Raw genomic sequence first — 27,863 nt, 5'->3', positions numbered from 1 at the left:
CTCATGGAAGAGTAAGATATGGATTCTAGGATGGAGAGCTGAAAAGCAACGGAGGCTTGTACTTCTTCAGACACAGCTCCTGAAAGGGTATTTGATAGCTCATTGACCAAATCCCTTTGCAATCTTGTAAAATGTGAAAGACAATTCAAGGACCTTAGAGTGAAGGTCACTGATGTATAAACACACTTCCCAAATCTATCCATCAGCCTGGACACCTTGTTAGAAGGATGGATAAAAAAACCTTTCTTTGTCAAGTTCTTTCTTGGTGGCTGCCGCCATGACCATGGTATCTATGGTATAACTTTTGTTCAGAACTGTTTGTCCTTCGGGGCTGTAATGATTTTATCTAGTCTCCAGGGAAAGGTTCATTGGTGTCTCAAGCGTTCCATGCCCACCAAGAAATCAACTCAATGAGCTCATTGGCGGGTGGGGTTATTCAGGAGATAGATGGACAAGCACCAAATGCCACCATATACACAGACTCCTCAGATAAAGGATTGGTGGACTTCCAGCCACCTTTTAGGATTTCTAAGATGTCTCGAAAGGCCACATCTTCAGGAGGTGACCATGGGGATCCTTTGCCCTCATCAAAGCCTGTGTCTTTGGTGATGGATTCCTGGGTTGAGTCCTATTGTTTCCTCTTACACATCCTCTTCTTAGGGACCTCCTCAGTGGGATGTTCCAGAGAGATATTAGAACAGGTGGGGGAACCCTGTTGCACAAGTCTGGGGTTTTGGTGCATGCTGTCCCTGGCGGAGGTACAAGTGAGACATGGTGCGCAGAGTTGTCAAAGGTGAAGGTTGCGGATCCTAGGGGGTTGGAAGTGTCTATTCTACAGAGGCAGGCATGGCTCTCCCCACAGCCTCAAAGGCTGACTGTCTCCAAGAAGGAAAGGAGCCCGGATTGGTGACAGCATGCCTCTTAATCATAGACCCTCCCGCTCAGAAGGCAATCTCCCTGAGGTCAAAGCTGGAACCCAGCTGGTTCGAACTGAAGTTCTGAGACAGAGACTGCTCCAAAAATCTTGGGGCCAAATAAGTCACCTCGGAGACAACAAGGTTGTCATGGTTCCTAGAGGTCTCTGGCTCCGACTGGGCTGAAATACTCATAGCAAACACTGGATCAGAGGAAACGGAAATCCTCGGACCCAATACAGACGCCAGGCAGTTTGGATCTGATGGCTCTGATGCTTTGAAGTCAAAAGTGGAAAAAGTGGAGGGGTAACTGATGCATTGAGCTCCTGACCTGAATGGGTAGGAGCTGAAGGAGCTGGGTTCAGGCGCCTAGGCAGTGAGACATTTCCCCTGTGGTACATTTGACTGGGGACAAATGGTTGAAATGACATTCAGCTGCAGAGAAATATGGCTGTTTGCAAATTCCCTGTGGGCAAAGAGAAGAATGTGTTGCCATACCTACAACTTCAATAACCAAATGCACAGGGGGGAAAACAATGTCCACGGTCCCCAAGGGAACATGAGACAGCAGGCAATATGGCAGGCATAAACAGCAGGCTGGCCAGAGGGCATGTCAGTGGCAGTAAAAATGCAGTGCACAATGGACAGTACCTTTATAATCAGTGTGTGTGGACCACTACCCTCTTCACAGTGTCTAGAGAACATTACCTAAAATGCATACTAGAGCATAAATGTGACTAAAGAACCAGGCAGTATTTCCTGCATGCAGTAGTTAACTTCTACATGACTTAGTTACACAAGTATGTACTATACACTAAGCACAACAATCATTACTTATTCTACCTCCATCCATTTGGTTATTAAAGCTGTGGGCATGGCAGTATGTGCTTCTCTTTGCTCACTGAGAATTTACAAACAGCCATATTTCTCTGCAGCTGAATGCCACTTCAGCCATGTGTCCCCAACCAAAATGTACCACAGGGAAATGTCTCGCTGCCTAGGCGCCTGAACCCGAAGGAGCCCCTGCACCCAGAAAATCTTCATCACTAGTCTCTCCACATCTTCTCCAGTGAGACTCCTGGAAGAGCCAGTTGACATTACTGATGGAAATTTAGGTCTCTCCAGGAAAGTAGATGGAACCCTGGAAGGGACCAGGGCAAAAGAGTGTGCATATTGAGTCCTAAGAAGGTATATCTGATCGGAAGAGGCCTCCTTACTTGGTTAGGTCAGATCCGAAATAGTCAGTTCTACAGCTTTGAACGTTTTTGCCTTCAAATCCGATGAAACTGTTGGATATGATTTCTTCACATTTTCTGTATTAGGATCCAACAGACATGTCAGCTCCAAAACAGGTCTTTTTCTTCCTTTGTCCGAGACACTAGAGGATGTGGAAGCAGCAGGGCTAAATTGTTTAGACTTTTCTTTTCCTTTTGGTGTACTTCCAGACACTGCCTCACCAAAGCAGGAAGGCAAAATACCTTTTAATATACACTTATTTTTGCATTCAACCAATGTTCTGTGCTTGAATGCATGAGAGACAGCACAGTCCTCCTGCAGGTGAAGGGGGTCTAGGCAATACACACACAAGGTATGCGTATCACTGACAGGAATTTTGTGACTGCATTTCTCACACTTTTTAAAGCCAGTAGGCTTATCTTTACTCGCCATTACAACAGAACAAAATACAGCTCAAGAAGAGAAAACAAATTATTCTGTTCTCTACTACTACTTTTTTCCCCTAAGGAAAAGGAAGAAACATGAACCAGAGGAAAAAAAAAAACAACAATGGTAAAGACAGTTACACTAAAAAAGTGTAAAAAAAAAATGTAGATACTAGCAATTGCATTGAAAGGTACTTTCATGTGAAGAAGTAGAAGAAAAGAGAAAAGCACTTAAACCAGTGGGGAGCACTGAGCAGCCTATTTGTCCCTAGAGGAGTGGTTCCAGCCAGAAACTTGTAGTCTATTGGCCATTTTGGGTCAATTCCTAGCTCTTTTCAGCCCCCTGTAATAAAGCCCGCTTTAGCGCGCTTTTTCGCTTGTATTCAACTCAGCACCGCTCCTCGTGGTGTCCTGCAGAGTTCTACAAGTAGCAGAGAGCAAAAGAGTGACTTTTTCCTGATTTAAGTATTTTTTCCGGCTTTTTGATTATTTACTGCTTAGCGACTGCATTTTCACCTGTTTATACAGCTCTGCATTCTATTTAAACTGTTTTTGTGTTGATTAACTGTTTTGCACTTTTAAAAAAGTTATTTGTTGCTTAATTTTACCTGTAGGCTAACACACTCCAGTGCGCTAGCCGTTTAAAAGCATTTATAGCATTTACTGTCTGTTTTTCCTCTGTTTTTCTGCAAAAAAAAAAAAAATCTTGTTTTCCCACCTTACTGAACTAGAATAGTCCAGTCTTCAGAGTTTGCTGATCTCTGGGCTTTGGCTTGGTTCCTGTGCTATTCCATATCCTTATTTGGATAAAGGGAAGCTTCTTTGTTCACCAGTGGGAGTGGGGAGCACTGAGCAGCCTATTTGTCCCTAGAGCAGTGATTCCAGCCAGAAACTTGTAGTCTATTGGCCATTTTGGGTCATTTCCTAGCTCTTTTCAACCCCCTGCTATAAAGCCTGCTTTAGCGCGCTTATGCGTGATTTAGCGCGGAGTTGCCCACAGAGCACCATCGGGCAGCGGCGGTTAAACAAGGTTAAACTATTTCTGGCTCCGTAAAGTCTGCTCTTCAATTTTTCCCTTAGAACTTCTCTACTTGCAATCTAAACAGTCTATTCTCTATCTCAAAAGCTCAGCACTTGCTCCTAAAGCATTTTTATATAGGTAAAGTACTTGTATACTAAACAAAGTACTACATTAGCCTAGAATCCCATTGAGTACCCATTTCCCTATAGGTCCCTTCTGACTCGTTACACAGCAAACTTTTTCACTTTTTCTAGCATGTCGAAGGGTCAGTTGCTAGCGTCCTCTCCTGTTCAGCTGGTGAATCTGTGCATCTTGAGGCAATGTTACAATTGCCTCATGTACACAGACAACCCACTCCTTCTCCCACAAAACACAAATACATGTGAGAGATGCAACTATATAGCCAAACTGGAGGCTGAGCTCTCTCAACTCAGGACTGGCAAGACCAGACAGGAGGAGAAGGAAACCATGCACACCACAAACCCAGTTTCACACAGAACTATCACAACTGCAAAACAAACACATAAACACACAAAGACATACTCGGAGGCACTGATCAAAAATCTACCAAAACTACAGGGGCCTCCAAAGCAGACACCCAAGCAACTGCCACCTCAAGACATAAGACATGCAACACATAGTTCTCAAAGTCAGTGTGCTAAACAGTCACAGCCCTTAAGGCCAAACACAATGCCAGACACACTTGTTATAGGTGACTCCATAGTCAGACACACTGACGTCCCACTCACCAGACTGAACTAGGAAAAGATCACAGTAAGCTGCCTGTCAGGCGCTAGAATCCGCCACATAACACAAGCACTCAGGTCACTCCACAGCAAGTACAAGTATGACTCAGTCATTGTCCATGCCGGTGTGAACGACCTGAGACATACCTCCCTGGACTACATGAAGAGAGACATAGAGGAGCTCTCAGATTATGTAGCCCAGGCTGGTATGACCCTGACCCTGAGCAGTATCCTACCCTCACCAAGAATGATGCCACAATACAGAGACAAAATGATCAGCTTTAATAATTGGCTTAATTACTGGTGTCATTCTAAGGGGATCCAATGTCTGTCTGCCTGGGATGACATGCTTGACAAGCCACGCTGCTTCGCAAGGGACGGCTTGCACCTGTCACCCCTGGGCTTCCGGATATTGGCAAAGGCTCTTGCCACCCTCATAGTGCCTTTTTTAGGCAAGGCTCAAATGATAAACCTACCACCCTAGAAAACAAAAATGGAGAAAACTAAGGGTAATACTGCTCAATGCCAGAAGTCTAAACCTCAAGATGCACGCCCTCGAAGCCCTCCTCAGTATGGAGAACATCGATGTCTGTGCTGTGACTGAAACCTGGTTCAAGGCTCCTGAGAGCACCCCAGCACTATCAGGTTATACCTCATATCATGCGTTCCGGCCCCAAAATCCGGACGAACCACAAAAGGAGGGGGAGTATCCATATTCATAAAGGATACCCACACCTCCAGGTTAGTGGCAACGCACGAAGCATCGGAGACCATCCAGGTGCAACTAACCATAGGTAAAACTGCCCTACAGTTTGTAGCATGCTACAGACCACCTTCTCAAACTCAGGAAACCCACACAGCCTTCCTGAAGACACTGGAGAGTATGAATGTCTCTCCAAACACCATCATATTGGGTGACTTCAACTACCCAAACATAGACTGGGAACATTACTCAAGCCCCAACACCCTAGCCCAAAGGTTCCTGGAGTTCATAAACTCAAATGCTATGGAACAACTAGTCACCATTCCCACAAGAGGAGAAAATATACTAGACCTGATCATCACAAACATGGGGACAAAATGCTCCACACCGGAAGTATATCCCTCATTGGTGAGATCAGACCATAAATTAATCTCATTGGAGATCCACATCCCGCCCCACCCCAGCAAAAAGACCACAGTGAAGAACTTCTCAAAAGCAAACTTCACACTTCTTAAGACTGGAGTGGTATCCTTCAAGGCCCCCGAGCCAGTGGAAACCACAACCCACGCTGCTGAAACCCTTACAAATGCCTTCTACGAGCACCTCCAGGAATGTATGGATCAAGCAATCCCTAATAAAATCAAGACCCTTTCCACCAAAGGCAGGCACCCAGTCTGGTGGACCCCAGCCATAAACAAACTCTACAACAAGAAGAGAAGGCTACTACATGACAGAGCAAAATCCCTAAAAGGGAAGGCATCTCTGATCAATACTAGCAAAAAACTACGATCACTCATAAAATCATCCAAGGCCAACTTTGAGAGAAAAATCGCTAATGACACAAAAGACAATCATAAGGCCTTCTTTAGCTATGTTAGAAACCTGGGTGGAAACTCCCAGATATGCTCAGAATTAGTCCAAAATGATAAAAAAATCACTGAACCCACAGACATTGCCAACATACTGGCAGACAGGTTCAGTGCAAATTTCCCCCCCTACCCCCAAAAGGAGAAATATCTATCCCACCAGAGTCTAGCCTCCCAAACATCTCAGATGCCCAGGTGAGAGCTGCTCTCTCTAAAGCAAAAACACAGCATCAATGGGACCGGACGGTGTCCCCGGCTGTGTGCTACACGAACTCAATGAGGAACTAAACTCACACATAAGGCTGCTGTTTAATCTTAGCCTTACTACAGGATACGTACCCAAAGAATGGCGTACGGCAACTGTGGTCCCACTCCACAAAGGCGGTGCTTCTACGGACCCTGGAAATTACCGCCCCATAAGCTTGATGAGCCTTGTCTGCAAAGCTATGGAGAGGATCATAATGGAACTCATAAATAAAGACATTGGGGACCTACAGACACTGGATCCTACCCAATTTGGCTTTGTCAAGGGCAGATCCTGCCTCTTGAACTTGGTCGACTTTTTTGAAACAGTCACTAAGGCCATTGATGAGGGTAAGGCAGTTCACACAGCCTACCTTGACCTAGCAAAAGCGTTCGACACAATACCCCACTCAGGCATCATAGAAAAGCTCACCAGCTTAGATGTAAACCCATATGTCACAAGATGGGTTGCAAACTGGCTCAAGGACAGAACACACAGGGGTTAGAGTTGCTGGTGCCATGTCAGACTCTAAGCCGGTCACGAGCGGTGTCCCACAGGGCTCAGTCCTGGGCCCCCTCTTGTTCGGCATTTATTTTTCTGAAGTGCAGGCAAACATAGGGGGATTGTGGCTGACAAAATTTGCAGATGACTGCAAACTGGGCACCATAATTGACACTCCATCAGACACAGACATCCTCCAGAGAGGTCTCATAGAAATGGATAACTGGTGCCAGAGCCATGGCCTTAAGCTAAATGCCAAAAATGTATAGTCATACCCTTTGGGAAAAACAAGGTAACCCCTAATTACCACATAGGTGGTAATCCATTAAACACGGAAGAAGTTATCAGGGACCTGGGGACCCAAGTTGACAGTAACCTCTCTTTTGACACTCACATTGCCAAAGTGGTTAGGAAGACCTTCTACATTGCCCACCTGATCATGAAGGGATTCACATCCAGATCAGGAGAGGTCATTGTACCCCTGTACTCTTCACTTATCAGACCAATGATTGAGTACAACGCCCATTCGGAATGTACCTTACCCGACACCTGCAGCAGTTGGAAAGACCCCAAAAGTTCCTCACCAAAAGGATAAAGGGGCTCAAACATATGTCATACGATGCCCGACTGAAGAAACTCCAGCTCTATTCAGTCGCATACCGTCTGCTCAGAGGTGATCTGTGCCTGACATGCAAGGCCATGTCCAACCCGGAATTAATGGACATGCTCCACCTCAAAAAATCCAAATCCACCAGAGCCACAAGAGCAAGAGACTTAAACCTCAACACGGATATAAATAGGATGTGCTGGAGGGACAGATTCATCACCCAGAGACTCCCTACACTATGGAACAAAATCCCAGTCCATGTGAGGCAGAGCCCCTCACTGACTCTGTTCAAGAGAAATCTTGACGAGTGGATGGGAGATCGTAGGTTTACCCCGGGAATCATCTCTGTGTCACTGCTGGACAGAGGCACAGCAAACTAATGGGTACAGTATTCTCATCCTAAGGGGTGGTGAAAGCCACACACACTCTGGCTAGGCTTATAAATGCCCTAGGGCAGATAGCCTAGTATGAACCTATGAACCATTAAATTAAGCTGTTTGCCAAGGTAAACGGATAGAAGTTAGTTTAAATTAAACTATTTAAGGGAAGCTTAAAAAACAATAATATTAGAAATAATACTGAAATATCACTTAGCTGCCCAAGAGCAATTGGAGAACCACATATTTGCAAACCAGCAAACAAGATTCTGAGGTAACTTGGAAGGGTGCATTATGGGTAAGGGAAGAGCTCGAGAGCTTTTTGATTGCCACAAGCTATTGCAATGGCTGAGTTGGATCTGAGGATCGGTTCCAAACTGACAGGTTTGCGGACAGAATGAAAATTGACATCATCAAATCAAACAAAGTGTATTTCTGATTTTTTTTGTTCATAGGTTGGTACTAGGCTATCGGCCCTAGGGCCTATACAAGCCTAGCCATAACTATTCCCTGGCTATTTCTTCCCACAATATTTACTTCCCTGGACCCCTGTCTAGCAGGGAGGCTGACGTGATCTCTGGGGTGAATTTCCTATCTCCCATCCAATCATCAATGTTCCTTTTGAAGACGGCCAAAGAGGTAGTCTGCTTGACATCTATGGGCAGTCTATTCCAGAGTCTGGGGAGTCTCTGGGTCAGGAACCTATCCCTCCAGCATGTTTTGTTTATTCTGATGACAAGGTTTAGATCCCTGCAGCATGTGGCTCTGAGGGATTGGGATTTCTTTAAGTGTAGCACGTCCAACAGCTCTGGGTTTGCCATGGCCTTGTATGTTAAGCAGAGATTGCCTCTGAGCAGACTATATGTGACAGAGTACAGCTGGAATTTTTCTAGACGGTCAGCATAGGACATCTGCTTTAGGCCTATGATTCGTTTAGTGAGGTATTTCTGCGGCCTTTCCAGTTGTTGCAGATGTCTTGAGAGGTACATACCAAACGGGGCGTTGTATTCTATAACAGATGAGTACAGTGGGACAATGACCTCCTTTTTTCTGGATGAAAGGCCCTTAGTGATGAGCTATGCCACATAGAAGGATTTCCTAACTGTTGTGGCAATGTGGTTATCAAAGGTGAGACCACTGTCCACCTGTGTCTCTAAGTCTCTTATCACACTTTTGGTGTTTAGTGTACTGCCACCTATGTGGTAATTCACGTGTACATTTTTTTTTCCCCAAAGGGGATAACTATACATTTCTTGGCATTGAGCTGGAGCCTATGGCTCTGGCACCAAGCATCAGTTTCTGTAAGGCCCTTTTGTAGAATATCCACATAATTTTGGGATTCAATAATGGCTCCCAGTTTGCAGTCATCTGCGAACTTTGTTAGCCAGAGTCCCTTCGTATTGGCCTGTACTTCAGAGAAGTAGATGCTAAACAAGAGTGATCACACGACTGAACCCTGAGGTACTCCACTTGTCTGGAGCTGGACTTGGAGTCGGCTAATTTTACAGTGTGGGTTCTGTCAGTAAGCCAGTTGGCAACCCATCGAGTGATGTAGCTTAGTAAGTTTATCTATGATTCCAGAGTGGGGGATGGTGTTGAAGGCCTTGGCGAGGTCCAAATAGGCTGTGTGGACCGCCTTACCCTTGTCCACAGCTCTGGAGACTGATTCGAAGAAGTCAATCAGGTTCATGAGACAAGCTCGGCCCTTCACGAACCCAAACTGGGTGGGGTCCAGTGTTTGAAGGTTGCCGATGTCTGTTTATAAGTTCCATGATAATACATTCCATGGCCTTGCAGATCAGGCTCGTCAGACTGATGAGGTGGTAGTTCCCAGGATCCAAGTTGGATCCCCCCTTGTGGAGTGGAATAACTGCAGCTGTGCACCACTCAGTGGGCACGAAGCCTGAGGTGAGGCTATGATTAAACATGACACTTAGGTGAGGTGCCAGTTCATTTTGTAGTTCATATAGTACACAGCCCGGGATGTCGTCTGGTCCCATGGATGCTGTATTCTTAGCTTTGGAGTGTGGTTTTTACCTGTGTGGCTGTTATTACCAGAATTTGGCAATCTTTCGGTACTGAGATGGGCCCTTTAGGCGGCGAGGGGGGGGGGGTGTGAAGTTGGCACTGAATCAATCTGCCAAGATACTGGCAATATCCTTGGGATCAGTATATTTAATGCCATTCTGTTGTAGCTCAGAGCAGATCTGAGCATTGCCATTTAGATTCTTGACATAGCTGTAGAATGCCTTGTGGTTGTCTTTGGAATCTTTGGCAATTTTATTTTCGTAACAAGCTTTGGAGGATTTTATGAGGGATCTCAGCTTCTTACTTAGGCTGGTAAGAGAGTTTTTTTGCATCCTGGGATTTTCCTCTTTTCTGCAACATTTTCTTCCTTTTGTTGCAAAGTTTGTTGTCCCATGTAAATAAAAACATAACTGTCGGTGAACACCCAGTAAAAGAAACATATTCACCTTTGTTTGCAAATTTAGGAAAGAATGCTGGCAAAATAATGGACTGAACTGCCACTAGATTCTGACACTACCTTGGGAAGGTAAGACACAATGGTTTGTAATGTAACTCTATCCTTATGAAAAATCTAGTAGGGAGGTTTCGATGACAAGGCTTGAAGTTCTGAAATTCTTCTAGCTGAGGTAATGGCCAGTCTAGAAAGACAGTTTTCCAACTCAGGAAATTAAGGTCACATTTAGCTGCTGGTTCAAAGGGGGAATGAATTACGGCCTACAGTACCAAGTTCAAAAGGGTCTCAATAGATGAGTGCCTCTCAAGAATGCTTTACAAAGTTCAGAAGAAGCCATAGAAGAATTTTCAAATCCAATATGAAAATTAGATATTTTACCAACTGAACCTTAACTGTACAGGAGCTCTCTCTACATTAAAGATAAAACTAAAAATTCATGTATGTTACATACAGGAGCTGAAAAAGGGGTCAACATGTTTTTGTTGTGCCCAGTAAACAAACCTTTTCCATTTACTTGTATAAAGCTTTCTTGTTGAAGGTTTATGAGAAGGTAAAAGGATATGGCGGACAGAGGAAGACAGCATCTGTTGTCTGGCTATTAACAGAATTGAAGAAACCACTCTGTTAGCTTGAGGTCTGAGATATCCGGATGAACCATGTCTGTTGGATGTGATTGGATACAGAATCCAAGGTGGGCAAAGAAGCAAAGGCCACAGGAAGGGGGAACCAAATCTGACGATGAGATTAAGTAATTAGCCAGGCTGCAAGGTTCAGTGTTAGAAGCTGTGGGTGCAGAATCTGGTTCTTCTGCTGAGACAGCAGGGAAGGAGTCTGAGGCAGGTGCCATGGAGATAACCATGACACACTGCGCAGGAGGGGGTACCAGTGTTGACGCGGCCAGTCTGGAGCAATCAAAATCGTCCTTGGTTTGTCCTGTTTGATTTTTAGTAGTACTTTGGAAAGCAGAGGCAGAGGGTGGAAGGCATAGACTAATACTTTTTTCCAGCTGAAGGACAGAGCATCCAGTTTCCAGGCTTGTTTGTGGGGAGTCCATTGTGCAAAATTTGTCTAACTGGTAGTTCTGGGGAGAGACAAACAGGTCTATATCTGGGCTCCCCCATTTGCTTGTCAACATGTTGAAAATCCTTGGTTCCAGTTTCCACTCATGTGGGTCCATGAGTTTTTTGCTAGTGTATTTAATTTTCCTGGCAGGAACTGAACTTGTAGGTGCACTTGGTAGCTCAAGGCTGTGTTCCACAATGCCATGGCTAGTCTGCAGAGAGGGTAAGAATGTGTACCCCCCCCCCCTGCTTGTTTATGTACCACATAACAGTGGTGTTGTCCATCTTTACCATTAGTTGTCCTGGAAGAATGTGGTCCTTGAAGGCTGTCAGAGCATTCTGTACAGCTAACATTTCTTTTTGATTGATATACAGGTGCATTTGACTTGGGTTCCATTTGCCCTGAATGCACTTCCCTGCCAGGTGAGCCCTCCCATGCATAGTCTGATGCATCTGTTGTTAGGGTTTGGGTGGCAGGGGGTGGTGTGAAAGGTAGTCCCTAGTTTTGGTGGCAGGCCTCTGCCCAAAAAAGGAACTCTAAGTGCATGCAAGTTATGATAGGAATCATTGTTTCTAGGTCTTGAGAATGCTGACATCATAGGCTTTTAGATACCAGTCTTGCATATGGAATTAGAAGAATGCAGGAGGCCATGAACCCCAAGGCTTGCAGTATTTGTCTTGCAGACAGCAGGGTTTTTGTGGCCACTTGTTTGAAGTAGGTTGTCAAATCAATTTGTTTCTCTGGCGTAAGGTAAGCCATCTAGGAAGTTGTATTCAAGCTTGCTCCCAGGAATATAATTTTGTTAACAGGGTACCAGGTGTGATTTCTTTTTGTTTATGGTGTACCTCAGACAAGTTAGAACCCTTTGTACAAAGGCCAGATGATTCAAAAGTATGTCCTGGCTTTCTGCCTGAATTAGACAGGTATGGGTATATTTGAATATTTATTTTCCTGCAAAATGCGCGGTGGTGGTGCTGCGGTAGCATTGTCGCCTCACAGTTAGACGTTGCCCGTTCGATTCTCAGAGCATCTTCTGTGTGGCGACATGCGTGAATGGGCGTTCCTTCGTTGAAGGTTGTGCGTTAGGCCCGGCAAGCCAGCACGTAAAACTCTACTGCCAATCATTAGCGGACCGAAGTTCTGCTGTGGCGACCCCTAACCGGGAAAAGCCGATAGACACAAACATTTGCCTGCAAAATGCAATAATTGGAGCTAGGCACTTTGTGAATACCCTGGGCGCAGAAGATAAGCCAAAGAGCAGTGCAGAGAACTGATAGTGCGTGTAGCCTGCTTTGAAGTGTAGGTATCTTCTGCAACATTCCCTGATTGGGATGTGCAGATATGCTGCTTTTAAATCTATTGTTGCCAACCAGGCATCCTTGCCTAGCATAGGAAGTAACTGGTGAAGAGTCAGCATCTTGAATTTTGGAATCTCCGAAAAGGTGTTTAGAGTAGACAGGTCCAGGATAGGATGCCATGAATTGCCTTTTCTGGGTACCAGGAAACATCTTGAGTAGAAACCGTGTCCCCTTTTCTCTTCTGGTACCAGTTGAAAAGCCCCCATGCTTAAGAGAGTACTTGTTTTTGGGCCTCTGCCCACTGATTTGGGGGTAGGTCCAGTCACACACTTGGTGTTGGCAACGTGTAGAAGTGAAATCTGTATCCCTGGGACACTATATTTAAAACCCATTTGTCCTGGATAATGAGTTCCCAATTCTTTGCATGAAGAGCAATCTTTTCCCCCCAAAGAGGCAGTCAGTTGATAAGTGCTTGGAAATTTTAAAAGGAAGTCATTGAGACAGTTTACCATAGGGGGAAGTCTTATTATTCCCAGATTTGGAAGTGGAGGCCCCCCACTGCTTAGTTCTGTGCGTCCCCTGAGACTGAAACTTGGGGTTTTTGCTGTGTCTGGGTTTGGCTTGAGAAGACCTTGAAGGGGCTGGAAAGGACCAATTCTTAGAGGGCCAGTGCCTACTAAATCTAGGAGGCTGAACTTGTAAAAAAAATCTTTAACAGTTTGCATAGATTTAGCTTCATCTTCCATCTTTTTAAGAACTTAGTCAGCCTTGTTGCCAAACAGGCGGTCCTGATTTAAAGGAGCATCCAACAATTTAGCTTTAACATGATCAGGCAAAGATTGCTCGTTAAGCCAAGCATGCCTTCTGAGCACAGACCCAGTAACAGCAGCCCTGCAAGAGGCCTCTAATGAATCAAAACCACATTGCAAAATATGTTTTCCAACTTGTTCCGCAGAATGCATTAAATCCAGTAATTCTTTATTTTCCACAGTTATGAATCAACATCATTTTCTGTTTAAGCAGTCCAATAACATGTTGCTGATACTTTAACATATGAAACTGGCAGTTTAAAGCCCTAATGGCTAAGGTTGCAGAAGTGTGAACCTTCTTACCCCATCTATCCAGCGACCTGGACTCTCTTATCAGAAGGGGTAGGATTTTTAGCAGTAGAAGCCTTAATGCCCTTGGGCCCCTGTGAAAGTCTCTGGATCTTCAATAAGATTTTTAAAAAGGAACTTGTGGGACTCAGGGACCCTGTAGTATCTGTCAGGTTTTCTGGGAGCAGGAGGCAGGGAATCAGGGGCCAAACTAGATTCCGAAAAAGCATAATCAACAATGTCTATTACAGGAGGAACAGCCTATGTTGAAGTAGGAGAAGGAAATCCCTAAACCTCTTTTTTGAATCAGAAAAATCCTGGCTTTCCCAGTGGAAATGCCACCTTAGAGTATGTAAGGTTTCCCCAAAAGAAAAATCCTAGGCGGGGAAGCAGAGGGAATGGAGTCCTCTGCATCAGAATCTTCACAAGTAGATAAGGGCAAATCCAGATCATCAGAAGAATCAGAAACAACAGAATCCTGATAAGAAAATTCATAATCAACTTCAGTCCTAGGCCTCTTAGAAGGGGGGGGGGGTTGGCTACCCCTGAATAGAGTTATTAGATCTTCAGCCATTCTTATCATTTGTTTTTTAGGCATAGAGGCCTGAGCATGTGGCCTGGGTGTAGTTTTTTTAGGTATGGATCGAGATTTAGGCCTAAGTAAAGAAGGAGGCGTTGGTTTAATATGCAAGTCCATAGGCCTGAATACACCCTCAGAAGCCAGTACCTGCACAGCGACTCCGACCCATCCAAGGTAGAGACATCCGCAGGTTTCATAGTTGAAGCATCTCGTGGCATACCGAACTCTGAATGGGTCTCAGTAGAGGCCTGCGAATCAGAAGTAGTGGGTATCAGGGGCTGTGAAAGCACTTCACTGAGTACCGGCAAACGGGCAACTGGCTTAGGTGAAGCATTGTCGGCAGTTTTGGACCTCGGCGACCTGTCTCTGTCTTTATCTTTGCATTTTTTCAGAATCCCGGTAGTCAGATGGCTAACCGATAACATATCTGGATAATTAAACCAAGAACCGAAATATTTAGAGGCGAAAATATACCGATGACAGATAGTGCACTGATTAAAGCCGTGGTTAGGGCCTAGGCAAGGAATACAGTACGAATGAAAATCTTTATGAGGTATTTGCTTTTCACAAGTAATACACTTATTAACTTTTACTGACATCAGTAAGGAGCAAGAAAAAGTTTCCCCAACGGGGTTCTTAACTTTAGTTGAAGACTTCGGTTCTGAAACTCGAAAACGAAAATTTCAGGAGTCGGCCGACTGGCACTTGCGAACTGCTTCTGCTTCGGGCACCGCACGGCAAGAAAGACTGATGCAATGGCATTGGCGGCATGTTTTATACCCCTGACGACCTGAAGTCATGGAAGAAGGGACAGCAACTGATGCAGGACTCAAGACTTTGTTAATCAGGCCGACTGAGGGCTACCTGCAAGCAGATAACCCAAATATAACGACTGCAACAGTGAAATACGAAGAACATCTTAATATTCATGTCTGCAGAAATAGAAATAACAAAAGGATCAGATGCAGTAGTCTTATAAAAGGATTTCTGATCATCAAGAACCTTATAAAATCAGGTTTCTAGAAGCAGGAGGCAGAGAATTGGGATGGCGAGCAGCAGAAACAAAAGTATCCACTAGAGCTTCTACAACTGGGGGAATAGCAGAAGCCTGAAAGTCTCTAGCCGATGTAAAGCATATATATGCTGCACAGTTTAGAACTCTCTCATTGGAAGTGTTGCCTCATTTTGACTACATTATGCCCAAAAGAAAGTTCTTCTAAGAGGGAATTGTGGAAAAGAAAATTATCCCTATCTTCAGAAGAATAATCTCTATGCCTCTTAAATTGAGTAGATTCAATAAAGAAAGTAATAAACTCTATGTTACCTTATATGGTTGACAGGGGACAGCTTTGTCTACTGTGCCTGCTTAGTGCCTAGAAAAAGAAGTTATGTACTCACCATAATATGTTGCATGTGTGTTGTCCATCTTGCCTTCATTATTACTAGGTTGGGTTCGGATCCAATCCCTCGGATCTGACTCAGCCTTTTATACCAGCATGAGGTCTTTCACTAGCTCGTGGCTATCCCCTATCCCATCATGCATTAGGAGAACTCCCCAGATCTTGTATGCAGCCATACAAGAGAATTCCAAAACTAAAATTAGCTTAATAATTAATAGAGCCATCAAGAAGGTCAGAAAACACTAGTAGCCAATTGTATAAACTCAGTCTTCCAGGAGAAAAAGGCTGGGGGAAGGAGGGTGGGATGTAAGAATGAAGGCGAGATGGATGACACACATGGAACGTTATGGTGAGTACATAACTTCTTTATGTGATGTTGCCCTATCTCGCCTTCATTCTTACTAGGTTGGGGCAGTGTCCCTAGCACCATCTTTCTTGGGTGGCTCAAGGGAGAATATTCTTCAGAACTATGAAACCAAAGGAGGCTCTGTCCTGGAGGCCACATCAACTTTGTAATGAGTAATAGTCTTGCCCATGTTTTTGCAGCACAAATGGTATCAATGGGCAGTCTAGCCTTAAAGGTGGAAGAGGTTGCAATTGCCCTTGTAGAATGACCTTTTATTTTATAGGAAAGATCTTTGTTTTTAGATTTGTAAACAAAGGTTATACAGTCTGAGAACCATTTTGAGTGTGTCACTTTAGAGACTGGAGCACCTTTCTTTGAATCTGAAAAGGAAAGAAATAGTTGGTCAGATTTTCTGTAGTCCTTCATCCTATGTAACTAAAAGCATAGTTGTCTATGTACATCTAGCTGGCGCAGCATGTTTTCTGCCTTATTCTCATAGTTAGGGAAAAAATACTGGTAGTTCTATGGATTGGTTCAAATTAGAGTCTGAACATACTTTGGATAAGGAGGGTTTTTTCGTAAAGATACTCTGTCTCTGCAGAAACTCATGTAGGGGGGTTCTATTGACAAGGCTTGGAGCTCTGACACCATTTTAGCAGAAGTAATAGCAATCAAAAGAATAGTTTTCCATGACAAAAAATTGAGGTTGCATGATGATGCTGGCTCAACCGAGGGAAAAAACTAAACGGGATAAGACAAAATTTAAGTCCCATGGTATTGGAGGGTCTCTAATAGGTGGTCTTAGTAAAAAGGTACCTTTAAGAAAGGCTTTGCATCGTCTGCGTGACAGAATATTGAGGCTTGATTCACCTAAATGGAAACTGGATATCGCCGCTAACTGAACTCCAATAGTAGTGCGGCTGCCCCTTTGTTGAATGGATTTGCCACAAATTCTAGACTAGAAGCTACTGGGGCAGAAAAGGGATCAATGTGATTTTCTGAAGCCCATGAAGAAAATCTTTTCCATTTGCTTGTATATATCTTTCTCGATGAAGCCTTATGAGAAGAAATAAGGACTTGTTTTACTGAAGAAGACAGGTTAGGGAGCTTGGCTATGTTTGGAATCGGCTGTCAACTTGACGGATTGAAGAGAGGGATGGAGGATTCCTGATGCATGAATCAGAAGGTCCAGAATTGGGTCCAAAGTCCAAGGGTCCTCCTGAAGACGAGGCCACAGGAAGGAGAACCGGAATTGACGAGGCTAGTTAGGGGCGATGAGTATCAAGTCCCTTCCCAAACAACTGGCTTTCTGAAGAACTTTGGGTATCAATGGAAAGGGAGGAAAGGTATAGAGGAGACCCAAGGGCCAATCGTCTACAAGTGTGCCCCTTGGTGACTCCCCCGGAGGGGGGATAAGAGGAAAGCAGCTCCTGCATTTGGCATTCATGGATGTGGCAAAAAGGTCGTAGCAAGGCTAGCCCCATTTGTGGAAAATCTTTTCCGCTATTTCCTGTTTTAGGGACCACTCATGAGGCATCAGATTCGCTCGGCTGAGTCTGTCTGCTATCACGTGGGATTTCCCTGGGATGTGCATTGCTATCAGAAAGCGCAGGGAGGACGTCGCCCACTCCCATACTCTCAGGGCCTCCTGGCAAAGAGGGTAAGATCTGGTTACTCCTTGTTTGTTTATGTACCATACCACTGACATGTTGCCGTCTGTATTGCAATAGTTCCCAGCAGAAGAGAGTCCTAGAATGCTTGGAATGCTAGAAGCACCACTCTCATCTCTAGGACATTGATGTGCAAATGGGCCTTGTGATCCTACCAAATGCTTTGGACTGTCTTTCCAAGATAATGCCCCCCAACCCTATCTCAGAAGCATATGTGGTCACTGTGGCTAAAGGTTGGGGAAGTACAAAGGGTCGACCTAGGGTCACCTGAGTGGAGTAAAGCCACCAACTAAGGTATTTTTTGCAAGATTCTATTATCAATATCTTGTGGGACATAGGTAGTTCTTGCACTGACCACTGAGTGGACAGTAACCACTGGAGAATTCTCATGTGCAGACATGATAACGGGATGAAGGTTATTGCTGCTGCCATGGTCCCTAAGACTTTTAGGACTATCCTTACTTGCACTCTTTTCTTGGAAAGACTATCTGAAACTTGACATTGCAGAGCTTGTAGCCTTTCTGGTGGGAGTTTGGCCATCCTCTTTGCTATATTTAGTTCTGCTCCTATAAAAACAATATTCTGAGATGGCAGCAAGGCAGATTTTTCATAGTTTATTGTGATCCCTAATTGACAGCAGAGATGCAAGGTGGAGTATCTCTTGCTTTTATTAGTAGATACTTGGTGGTGGAAGTTAGGAGCCAGTTGTCTAGGTATGGAAACACTCAGAATCCTAGATGTCTCAAGTGAGCCGCGACTACTGCCATACATTTGGTGAACACTCTGGGGGCTGTAGTGAAGCCAAAGGGCAGAGCCAGAAACTGATAATGGCTGGCTCTCAGCCGAAAGCACAGGTGTCTTCTGGATTGCCTGTCCACTTTTATGTGGTAGTATGCATCCTGGAGGTCTATCGAGCACATCCAATTGTCATTTCCCAAGAATGGGAGTACTGACTGCCGTGTTACCATCTGGAACATGGATTTTTTTTACAGATTTGTTTAGGCTGCTGAAATCCAGAATTGGTCGCCAGTCCTGTTTCTTTTGGAACTAAAAAGAACCTTGAGTAAGTTCCAGATCCTATTTGGTCTGCAAAGACTGTCTGGATGACTCTTTTGTTTAGCAACCTTTGAATCTCTAGAGTTGCCTGTTCTCTCTGACTGGGTGGTACCTCCGGGATCTTTTTTATATTTGGGAGGTGGAGGGAAAAGGGTATGAAATAACCTCTGAATATGATGCTTTCTACCCACTTGTCTTTTGTTATAGTCAGCCAAGCTATTGGGTACAAAGATAAGTGTCCCCCGACTGCCTCCAGAGATGGACAGGTGGGCCTCCTTTCAGGAGCACTGAAGGGGCTTACCAAAGGAAGAATCCCGGTTGTCCTCAGTTTGCGGACCCATTTTGCAGCATGGTTGGTGTCTTCCATTAGTAGATTCCCCCTCTGCCCCTGGGGTAGAATCACCACGTGTGCCCTGGAAAGCTCTCTGCGATTTTCAAAACCACATTTCCCCACTACCTTTCTGACCTTTGGGGTAATGTCTGGTAGGTAGGGAAAAATGGACTCCTACAGCAGACAGAGTCTTTCCTTCCTGTTCACACCTGGTTAGTGTGTCCTTGACTTTACGCCCAAACAAAGATGAGACATCAAACAAGGCGCTCACAAAGGAAGATTTAAAGGGTTCTGCAAAGTCACACAAGCCCATCCAGGAATGTTTCCTTAAGGAAATTCCTGAACCCGCTACTCTGCTTGCTCCATCTGTTGCATAAGAAATCAGCCTCATGGAGGAGTTTACCACATAATTTAAGGTAGAGAGCTGAGAGAAAACTTTTTCTGCTGCACCTTCAGCTACTGAACTTTGGAGAGCATCGTCTAGCTCTTTCAGGAGATCTCTCTGTAACCTTGTGAAGTTAGTCAGGTAATTCAGTGATCTAAGAGCAAAGGCTGCTGAAGAAAAAATGGGCTTTCCATAGCTGTCCATCACGTGAGACTCCTTGTTCGATGGATGGACAGAACAACATGTCTTGGAAAGTTCCTTTTTGGTGGTTGCTGCCACCACCATAGCATCTACCGAAACTCCTTTGGTTAGCAAAGTCTTGTCCAATGGGGAGTTAATGAATTTATTTGGCCTCCGAGGAATTGGTTCCACAGAATCCAGACACTCCCACACCTTTCAAGAACTAACTCCATACGTTCGTCGAAAGGCGGAGATACCCAAGTGGAGGAAGGGTGAGATCCAAAAGCCTTCAGGGTACACAGACTCCTTTGCTGAAGTATTGATGGACTTCCAGCTATCTCTCCGTTTAATTATTTCCAAATGCCTCCAAACGAGCATTGTCAGGAGGTGACTGTGGGGATCCTTTGGCATCATCAAGGTCTGTATCCAATGTGATGGATTCCTCTGGGGAGTCTAAATGCTTCTTGCATAATCTCTTCCGAGGGACCTCTTTGGAGGGGTAATCTGGAGAGGTTTCAGAAGAGAGGGGGCATCCTGAGGCTTAGGATCTCGCATCCCTGTGGATGCAGGGATAGAGAGACAGACACTGGTGCCTTTGGGGGTGAATATTCAGACCTGAGAGTGGAGCTGCCTGTGGAGACAGCACTCTCCTCATCACGTCAAAGGCCTCCCCACCCCTGATCCGAGGAACCGGAGGGAATCCTCGAGACTAAGGCGGAAGGCTCCAAGGCTGATGTAGGAGTTGAGTTCACGCAAGATGATGCCCTGAGAGGAAAGTCTGGATCTGACAACTGCCCGATCTGACTCCCCTCCCTGGACCCGACCAGACAGCATCGGCAACTAGACTCCTCCAGTTCCGATGGAACTGAGGATGTCAGAGCAATACTTGTATCCGACAATTTCACAAAGATCAGTTCCGGACATTCCGGCACCGAAATTCAAGGCTGGCTCTGAGGAGGAACTGGTACAGAAGGGGAGGGTTCGGTCGGATCCAATAACAGTTTGGCAAATGCCGGTGTACACAAGATTCTCTGCACCACCCAATCCATGTCATCATCAGACAGGCTCCTGGAAGATCAAGTCAAGGGGGCAGGAGATTTAGAAGGCTGAAGTAATGGTGACCTCAGAGTTAGAGATACCGGTTCCAATTCAGGGGACTGGCTCCGAGACTGGTGGGGCCGAAGAGGAAGCTTCTCGGAACTGACAACCTTTGGATCCATAGAGGATATTTTAGGCACTTTTTTGGATGGCTCCGATGGAGTGCTAGACCTGTCGGACTTTGGAAAAGGTGACCGATCAGATTTTGAAGGACCCTGACCTCCTTGAATCGCTTCAGCGAAGGGGGTTTTCAAAATCCCCCTTAAAATCAGCTTATTTTTATGCTCCAATAAAGCCCTGTGGCTGAAGGAAAAGAAAATTGCACAGGACTCTTGGAGGTGAACAGCTCCTAAACACTATACACAAACTGCATGCCTGTCTGTAAGGGAAATTTTCTGTCCACATTTTTCACACTTTTTAAACCCAGAAGGTTTTGGGTCCTTAGAATCCTTAGAATACATAGTAGTGCTGATCAGGAAAGAGAAGGAAAACAGCCAACAATCAAAATAAAAATATATGCAAAAGGAAAAAAAAATGTTTTTTAAACAACTACAACACTAGAAATGACTAATAAGAAATAACTATACCTAGCTTTAATAGAAGACAGAGGATGGTGTAGCCCTCTAACTTAAACAGGCTATGCCCTGTGGAAGGAAGACCTCCTAACTTAAATGGGTCTAGGTAGTTCTCTAATTCAAACAAACTACTTGTAAGAATCAGAAAAAGAAAAAACCCTCTTGCTAAAATGGGCTGTTTAAATTCAATTTCAGACCGGAACAGGGGAAGTAGGCCTTGCGGAAAAATGGCTGCCAACAACAGTTAAACACAAAAGCAGCAAAAGGACTAGCAGTAAAACGAAGCAGTTATTAACAGAAAGAACACACTATTAAAGATACAGTAGAGAGAAAACACTATCTTTCAAAAAAATATTTAAATAAATTGTACTTAGCCAAAGCCAGTGAGAAGAGCACCCAATCTGCTTTAGTGGCAAATGAGATCGGGGGAGCTCTCCTAATGCATGATGGGATAGGGGATAGCCACAAACTAGTGAAAGACCTCAAGCTGGTGTATAAGGCCGAGTCGGATCAGAGGGATCAGATCCGAACCCAACCTAGTAAGAACAAAGGCGAGATAGGACAGCACATCTGTCATTTTTTGAGGTCCTTTATCCATGGTTCTTGGCTACCCCTGGCAGAATATCCCATTTGCAAGAAATAATGCAACAATCATCTTGGAAGTACATTTGCATATTTCTTGCTGACTGGTGAACAATAATACAATGTATGGACTGTACTCTCTGCAGTCCATACAATGTATGGACTGCAGAGAGTACACCCCTTAATGTTAAGATTAAATCCGAAAGTAGTGCTACAGTTCTAAAGGGAGAAAATATTAGATTTTGTGTGGAAACTAGCACACAGGGTCATAAATATTTATAGTTGTATGACTGCAATTCTATTGTGAGTCAAAATACCCCATCAGTTTTGAATGGTGAAACATGTTAGACAAGAGATTGCAGTTGTGACCCCTAAAAAGAAAAAAATGAAATTCACAGGAATGTGCAATAAAAGCACAAAATGAAAATCTGCAATAGTGTACACTTTAATAAACATGAGGTTTTTAGAGGATGCTGCTGATCTATGTATATGTATATATATATATATATATATATATATATATATATATATATATATATATATATATATATTATGTACATACACATGCTGGTCTATATCTTACCTGTGCAAAATAAAGGAATATGATGAATATGTTACTCTGACCTTGGACTTTGCAAGATTGTAGAAAGGAAATGTACACCAGTAATGAAATGGAGAGGATGTAGGAAAAATATTTTCCAAGATGTTTCATTAGCAGAAATAACTTCTGTAAAAATCTCTACAGGACTAAATGGACAATGCCGGAGTGTGAAGTGATTATAAGAATGAACTTAGACCGACTAAACAGTCCATTTGTATGCTTGCGTCAAGGCACACAGGGATGAAGCCCCACTAGGGCCTAGGCAACACAATCAGTTTCAGATTCAGATGCTGGAAAATATAGTGGGGGGGGGGGGGCGTTGGAGCAAGCAGTAGGCAAGCTTGCATATCCTAGGAAAGAAGAGGCAGCCCAGTCCACTAGGAGGCAGCCCAATCCACTATTACAGCAACTCCTGGCTGAGGTCAAGTAGGATGAACTAGGTGTATAGGGTCCAATAACATGCATGAAATTGCCAAGTAATATTAACACATTAAGTATGGTAGAACATGTACAGAAGCATGCATGAGGTAATGCTTGGCAGCATATACCCTACTATGGCAGAATGCACAACAGGCTGTGAAAAGGGAAAGTTATACAGTATATTAAAATTCCTTGCAAAGCACCAAAAATTACAGCATACCAGAGGGCTAAACCATTTTTCCCAATAGACAGATTTGTGAGAAGTCTCTGCTCCTGGCTGTGCAATGGAAAGTCCTCATGTTTAGGAGGGACAACCAGATACTTTGTCACAAGGGAAGGGGAGGTCCCCCATGGGTGCGGTCAGATATCTACAGCCCTACTGTGGAGACAAGCAGTCCATGCAAATGCTGCACTTTAGCCTGCTGGGCAGTGGCTAAAATGGTCAAAAGGATCAGTTTGTTTACTAAACTGAGTAAAAGCATCAAAAATATGTTTAAATGTGAATATGCTTATGCAACTAAAATAATGAAAAATAGTGATATTTTAAAATACAAAAATTATAATTCTGAGAAGACTAAATATGTGATAGAAAGGTAAACATGCACACACATTTTTTAAATAAAATAAAATTACCACTGAGGAACTCTTATCTTAAAACAATGCTACTGCTAAGTTTTACATATCAGATATTTAAATGAGATTTCCCTGAAACCACCTCTTAGAAGTACAGCAACCTCTAATGCCTTGCTTTCTTTCTTTTTAAAGTTCAGCAATCATAGTTTTATATACAGACTGCACAGAAACTACATTTTAATACAGTAAAACAAAAGTCAGCATACCATAACTGCTCCTATCTCTGGAAGTCCATCAGACTGGATAATAAAGTCATGGTTTGGAAGGAGGAGCTACATAAAATAGGCAAAAGTGAAATTCTCATCAGTAAAACAATGAAACTTAATATTATTACGTGCAAAGCATACAAATGAGTATTTTACTATGAAATAAATTCACAGCCAAATTTCTAATAATGGGCTTTTGATAAATACTAAATAATGTGAATGCTTACTGCGTAGTAAAGAACCATGGTGCATCAGCAGAGCTAATGACCACTTTAAAAGGACAACTTTAAATCACAGTCATGGGTTAGACAAACACTTTTGGGACAGTTAGCCCTTCTCTAAGGCAGCGCAACAGCATCAGAGCAATACCACTCAGTGGCCACACAAAAAGAATACATAAACAGTACTAAGCTACACTGAGGTAAGGGATAGAAAAAACAAATCAGTCTATTTTCATAAACATGGGAGACAGAACAAACAAATGCTCCTGTAAATCAAGGTAGTCCATGGACACAATTCACTGCCTTCTACCAGAAACACTGCAAACTAATGAAAGTTGTGTATTTACTATTATGTTAGCTGTTCATGATTTATGTCAGTCCAGTTAAATGGTAGGGCTGGACACTGCAGGTGGCATGCAATTCTGGTATCTTTAATCTCTCCCAAGCTCAAACTCACTCTCTCAATGCCTCAAATATACTTCCCTCTCTCTTAAGGTCAAGCTTGCGGATGAACCATCTTAGTAGTTCTACATAATACATCATCAATGCAGCCTTTCTTTTTCCCCATCAAAGGAGACAAAAAGTTAGGTTTCCTAAAATCTTTAGTTATGCCCAAGTAAAATCTCAACTGACTATGGACAACCAACATATACACGACTCTTTCTTCTCTGTTTCTGCATTCATGATTGGTTTGAGTTAAGTAAACTTGAAAATGACCTTTGACATACATTAGGATTGGTTCCAAGACTTGTTCTGGCCTTGTGGAAAATCAGGAGAGACTGTGGAGACATTAGGACCTGTAATTCAGACAACCATCTAGCTGAAGTCGCAGTGACAGCAATAAAACAGTCTTTCGGGGAAAATCTTTAAAGTACTGTGAAAGCACAAACTTCTGATTGCTTATCACTAACTTTTTGCCCTCCTCTGCTCAAGTCATTACACCACTAACAACTTGCCCCTCCTGCACTTGAATCAATGCATCCCTTTTCACTCCCTCTTAAATAACACTTTTTATCTTTCTTTTTCTAACTGTCCTATGCACCACTCTACCCCCTTCTCATGCATCCCCTGCGTTACAAATATTCTAAATACATCAATTTGGAACAGTCAACTTAAATATAAAAAAACGTTATGTACTCACCATAACATTCTATCTGCATTGCTGTTCTTCATTTGTCTTCAATCTGTGGGTTACGCACCGACATCAGTGCCGGGCCATCCCATATCCAAGCTACATTGCCGAAACTAAGCTCCTCCCCTACCCATAATGCCCCTCTCTGCCTGACTACCTCAGATTGAGTTTGCCTGATAAACAAGTTACTGACCCAAATCCATAGAAAAAACACGGCAACAGTCAGTCAACAACCCCCAAAAGAGGAGGCTTAGAGAGAGAGCAGAAGGCCTCCTCTGCCAGGCCAAGTACTCATGGAAAGGGGGAAGGAGGGAGGGAAGGTTGAAGACAAATGAAGAACAACAATGCAGATGGAACATTATGGTGAGTATATAATTTCTTTATCTGACATTGTTGCCTTCATTTGATCTTCAACCTGTGGGACAGAGTCCTCAGCTACTTGAGCCCTGGGTGGCCCTAAGGAAGGTTGCTTCAGAGCATGGCAGAACCAAAGGAAGCTCTGCGCCTAGATTAAATATCCAATTTGTAATGGGATATAAAGGTGTGAAACCTAGCCCATGTAGCTGCAGCGCATCTCTCATCAACTGGTACTCTGGAGGAAAAGGCTGATGAAGTAGACACAGCACTGGTAGAATGTGCCTTCACTGCAGAAGAAAGAGGGACACCATGCTTGTCATAAATAAAAGTAACACATTTCGCAATCCAGTTGGCAATGTTAACCTTGGAAACAGGTGATCCCAATCTGGACTTAGAATATGATATAAATAGCTGATTGGACTTCCTGAAAGATTTGGTTCTATCTAGATACAAACTGAGCTCCTTATATACATCAAGCATGTGTAACTGATATTCCCCTTTGTTTTGAAACTCTGGAAAGAACACAGGAAGATGAATGACCTGATTAATAGTCTTCTCTGAAGTGACCTTGGGCATGAAGGAAGGATTCAGCCTAAGAGAAACACAATCTTTGTGAAAAATAAGGTACGAGGGTTGAATGCAAAGCACTTGTAATTCAGAAACCCACTTAGATGAATTAAGAGCTACCAATAGAGCTGTTTTCCATGACAGAAACTGTAGATCCACTTTTGCAGGGGGTTCAAAGGGAGATGACACCAGCACTTGAAGTACAAAGGTTAGGTCTCATGGAGGGACCAGGTCCTTAACTGGAGGCTGTAAAAGAAATTTTCTTTTCAAAAAGGCCTTGCACAATCTAGAAGCAGCCAAAGAAGAATCCTTTAGTCCGACACAATAATGGGATATGGCAGCTAGTTGGACTTTAATTGCAGAGAAACTGGCACTTTGGTTGAAGATACAATCCAGAAAGTCTAAAACCACAGAAATAGAGGCAGTAAAAGGATCCAATGAATTGTGGGATGCCAAAATGGAAAACCTCTTCCATTTACTACCGTAAATCTTACTGGTGGATGACTTGTGAGCAGAAAGCAATATATGCTTCACAAGAGGTGAAAACCTGGAAACTCTAGCAATCACTGGAAATGCAGAAGTCAAGCTGTGAGATTCAGGCTCTCCAGATCCTAATGATAATTGCCGTCCGGATTGGAAATCAGATTCGGACATCAATCCAGAATCCAAGCAGGACTGACACTGTGAGACCAAAGGAGAAGAAACCTTACCTGACAAGGCCAGAAGGGGGCAATGAGGATCACGCGGCACGTCGACCATTGTGTCTTCTAAAGAAATTTCACCATAAGAGGAAGGGGAGGTTAAGCATACAGCGGACCGCGGGGCCAAGCATGGACTACAGCATCTCTGGGAATCCCTCCTCTGAGGGGATCAGGGCAAAAGCCTCACTGCACTTCGCGTTAGGAGGTGAGCCAAAGAGATTGGAGCTCGGTTGACCCCAATTTTGGAAGATCATGTCCGCCACTGACTGTTTCAGAGACCAGTCGTGAGGAAACAAAATGGCCCTACTGAGTTTGTCCGCTAGGATGTTGGAACTCACCAGAATGTGCATTGCAATAAGAAGGCTGCATGAGGAAATCGCACATTCCCACAATCTCATGGCCTCTCTACAGAGGGAGTAAGATCTGGTTCTTCCCTCTTTGTTGATATACCAGACCACTGCCATGTTGTCTGTCTGTATCACAATTGTTTCTCGGGGGAGAAATGAATGCAGTGCCTGCAATGCCAGAAGCACTGCCCTCATCTCCAGAATGCTGATGTGTAAATTTGTCTCCAACACTGACCATGTCTCTTGAACTGTCCGTCCCAACCAATGCTCCCCTCAACCGAGTCGGGAGGCGTCCGTGGTGACTGTGGCCACAAGAGCAGATGCCACAAAGGATCGACCTTCTGCTAAATTCTGTGTGTTTTACCACCAGAGAAGGGAGGACCCGCAGGTTCTGGACAGTGGAATGGGATGAGACAGGGGCTGGTCTACAAGCGACCACTGTACTGATAGGGTCCACTGGAGAACCTGCATGTGTAGTCTTGCCAAGGGTAAAATAACAGTTGCTGCCATAGATCCCAGAGCTTGAAGGATTTGAGCTGCTGAAACCAGAGGCATTTCCAAAAGAACACACACCTGGAACTGAAGAGACTGAATCCTGTCACTGGTGAGAGAGACCTTGCAGAGAGGAGTATTCAACAGCACTCCGATGAATTCCACGGAACAGAGATGCTCCAATTTCAATTTGGGAAAGTTAATTCTTATGCTCAAGGTCGAGGCTAACTGAAGGAACTGGTCCCTGACCTGAAAAGGCTGATGCTTGCTGGGTGCAGCTAGAAGCCAGTTATCCAGGGAGGGGAAGACCTGTATCCCCTTGTAGCCTGAGATCCGCTGCGAGTATTGCTACCACTTCGGTGAACACCCTGGGGGGCTGGGATGTGGCCAAATGGGAGTACCCC

The 27,863-nt window shown here is 44.0% G+C and overlaps 1 protein-coding gene across 2 annotated transcripts in view; it reads right to left on the bottom strand.

Moving 5' to 3' along the window:
* Window positions 1–27,863, bottom strand: part of STK31 (serine/threonine kinase 31) — a 5,081,810-nt gene that overhangs the window by 192,055 nt on the left and 4,861,892 nt on the right. For both annotated transcript variants that reach the window (XM_044067546.1, XM_044067545.1), the window contains one exon: window positions 23,643–23,708. In XM_044067546.1, the coding sequence (XP_043923481.1) occupies window positions 23,643–23,708 (66 nt within the window). The remainder of the gene's footprint in view (window positions 1–23,642; window positions 23,709–27,863) is intronic.

Source organism: Protopterus annectens, chromosome 3.part1 (genome assembly GCF_019279795.1).
Source record: "Protopterus annectens isolate FY-2018-M chromosome 3.part1, PAN1.0, whole genome shotgun sequence".
NCBI classification, from domain to species: domain Eukaryota; kingdom Metazoa; phylum Chordata; order Ceratodontiformes; family Protopteridae; genus Protopterus; species Protopterus annectens.
The sequence above is the reverse complement of the archived record's forward strand: the minus strand, read 5'-3'. Positions and strand labels throughout refer to the sequence as shown.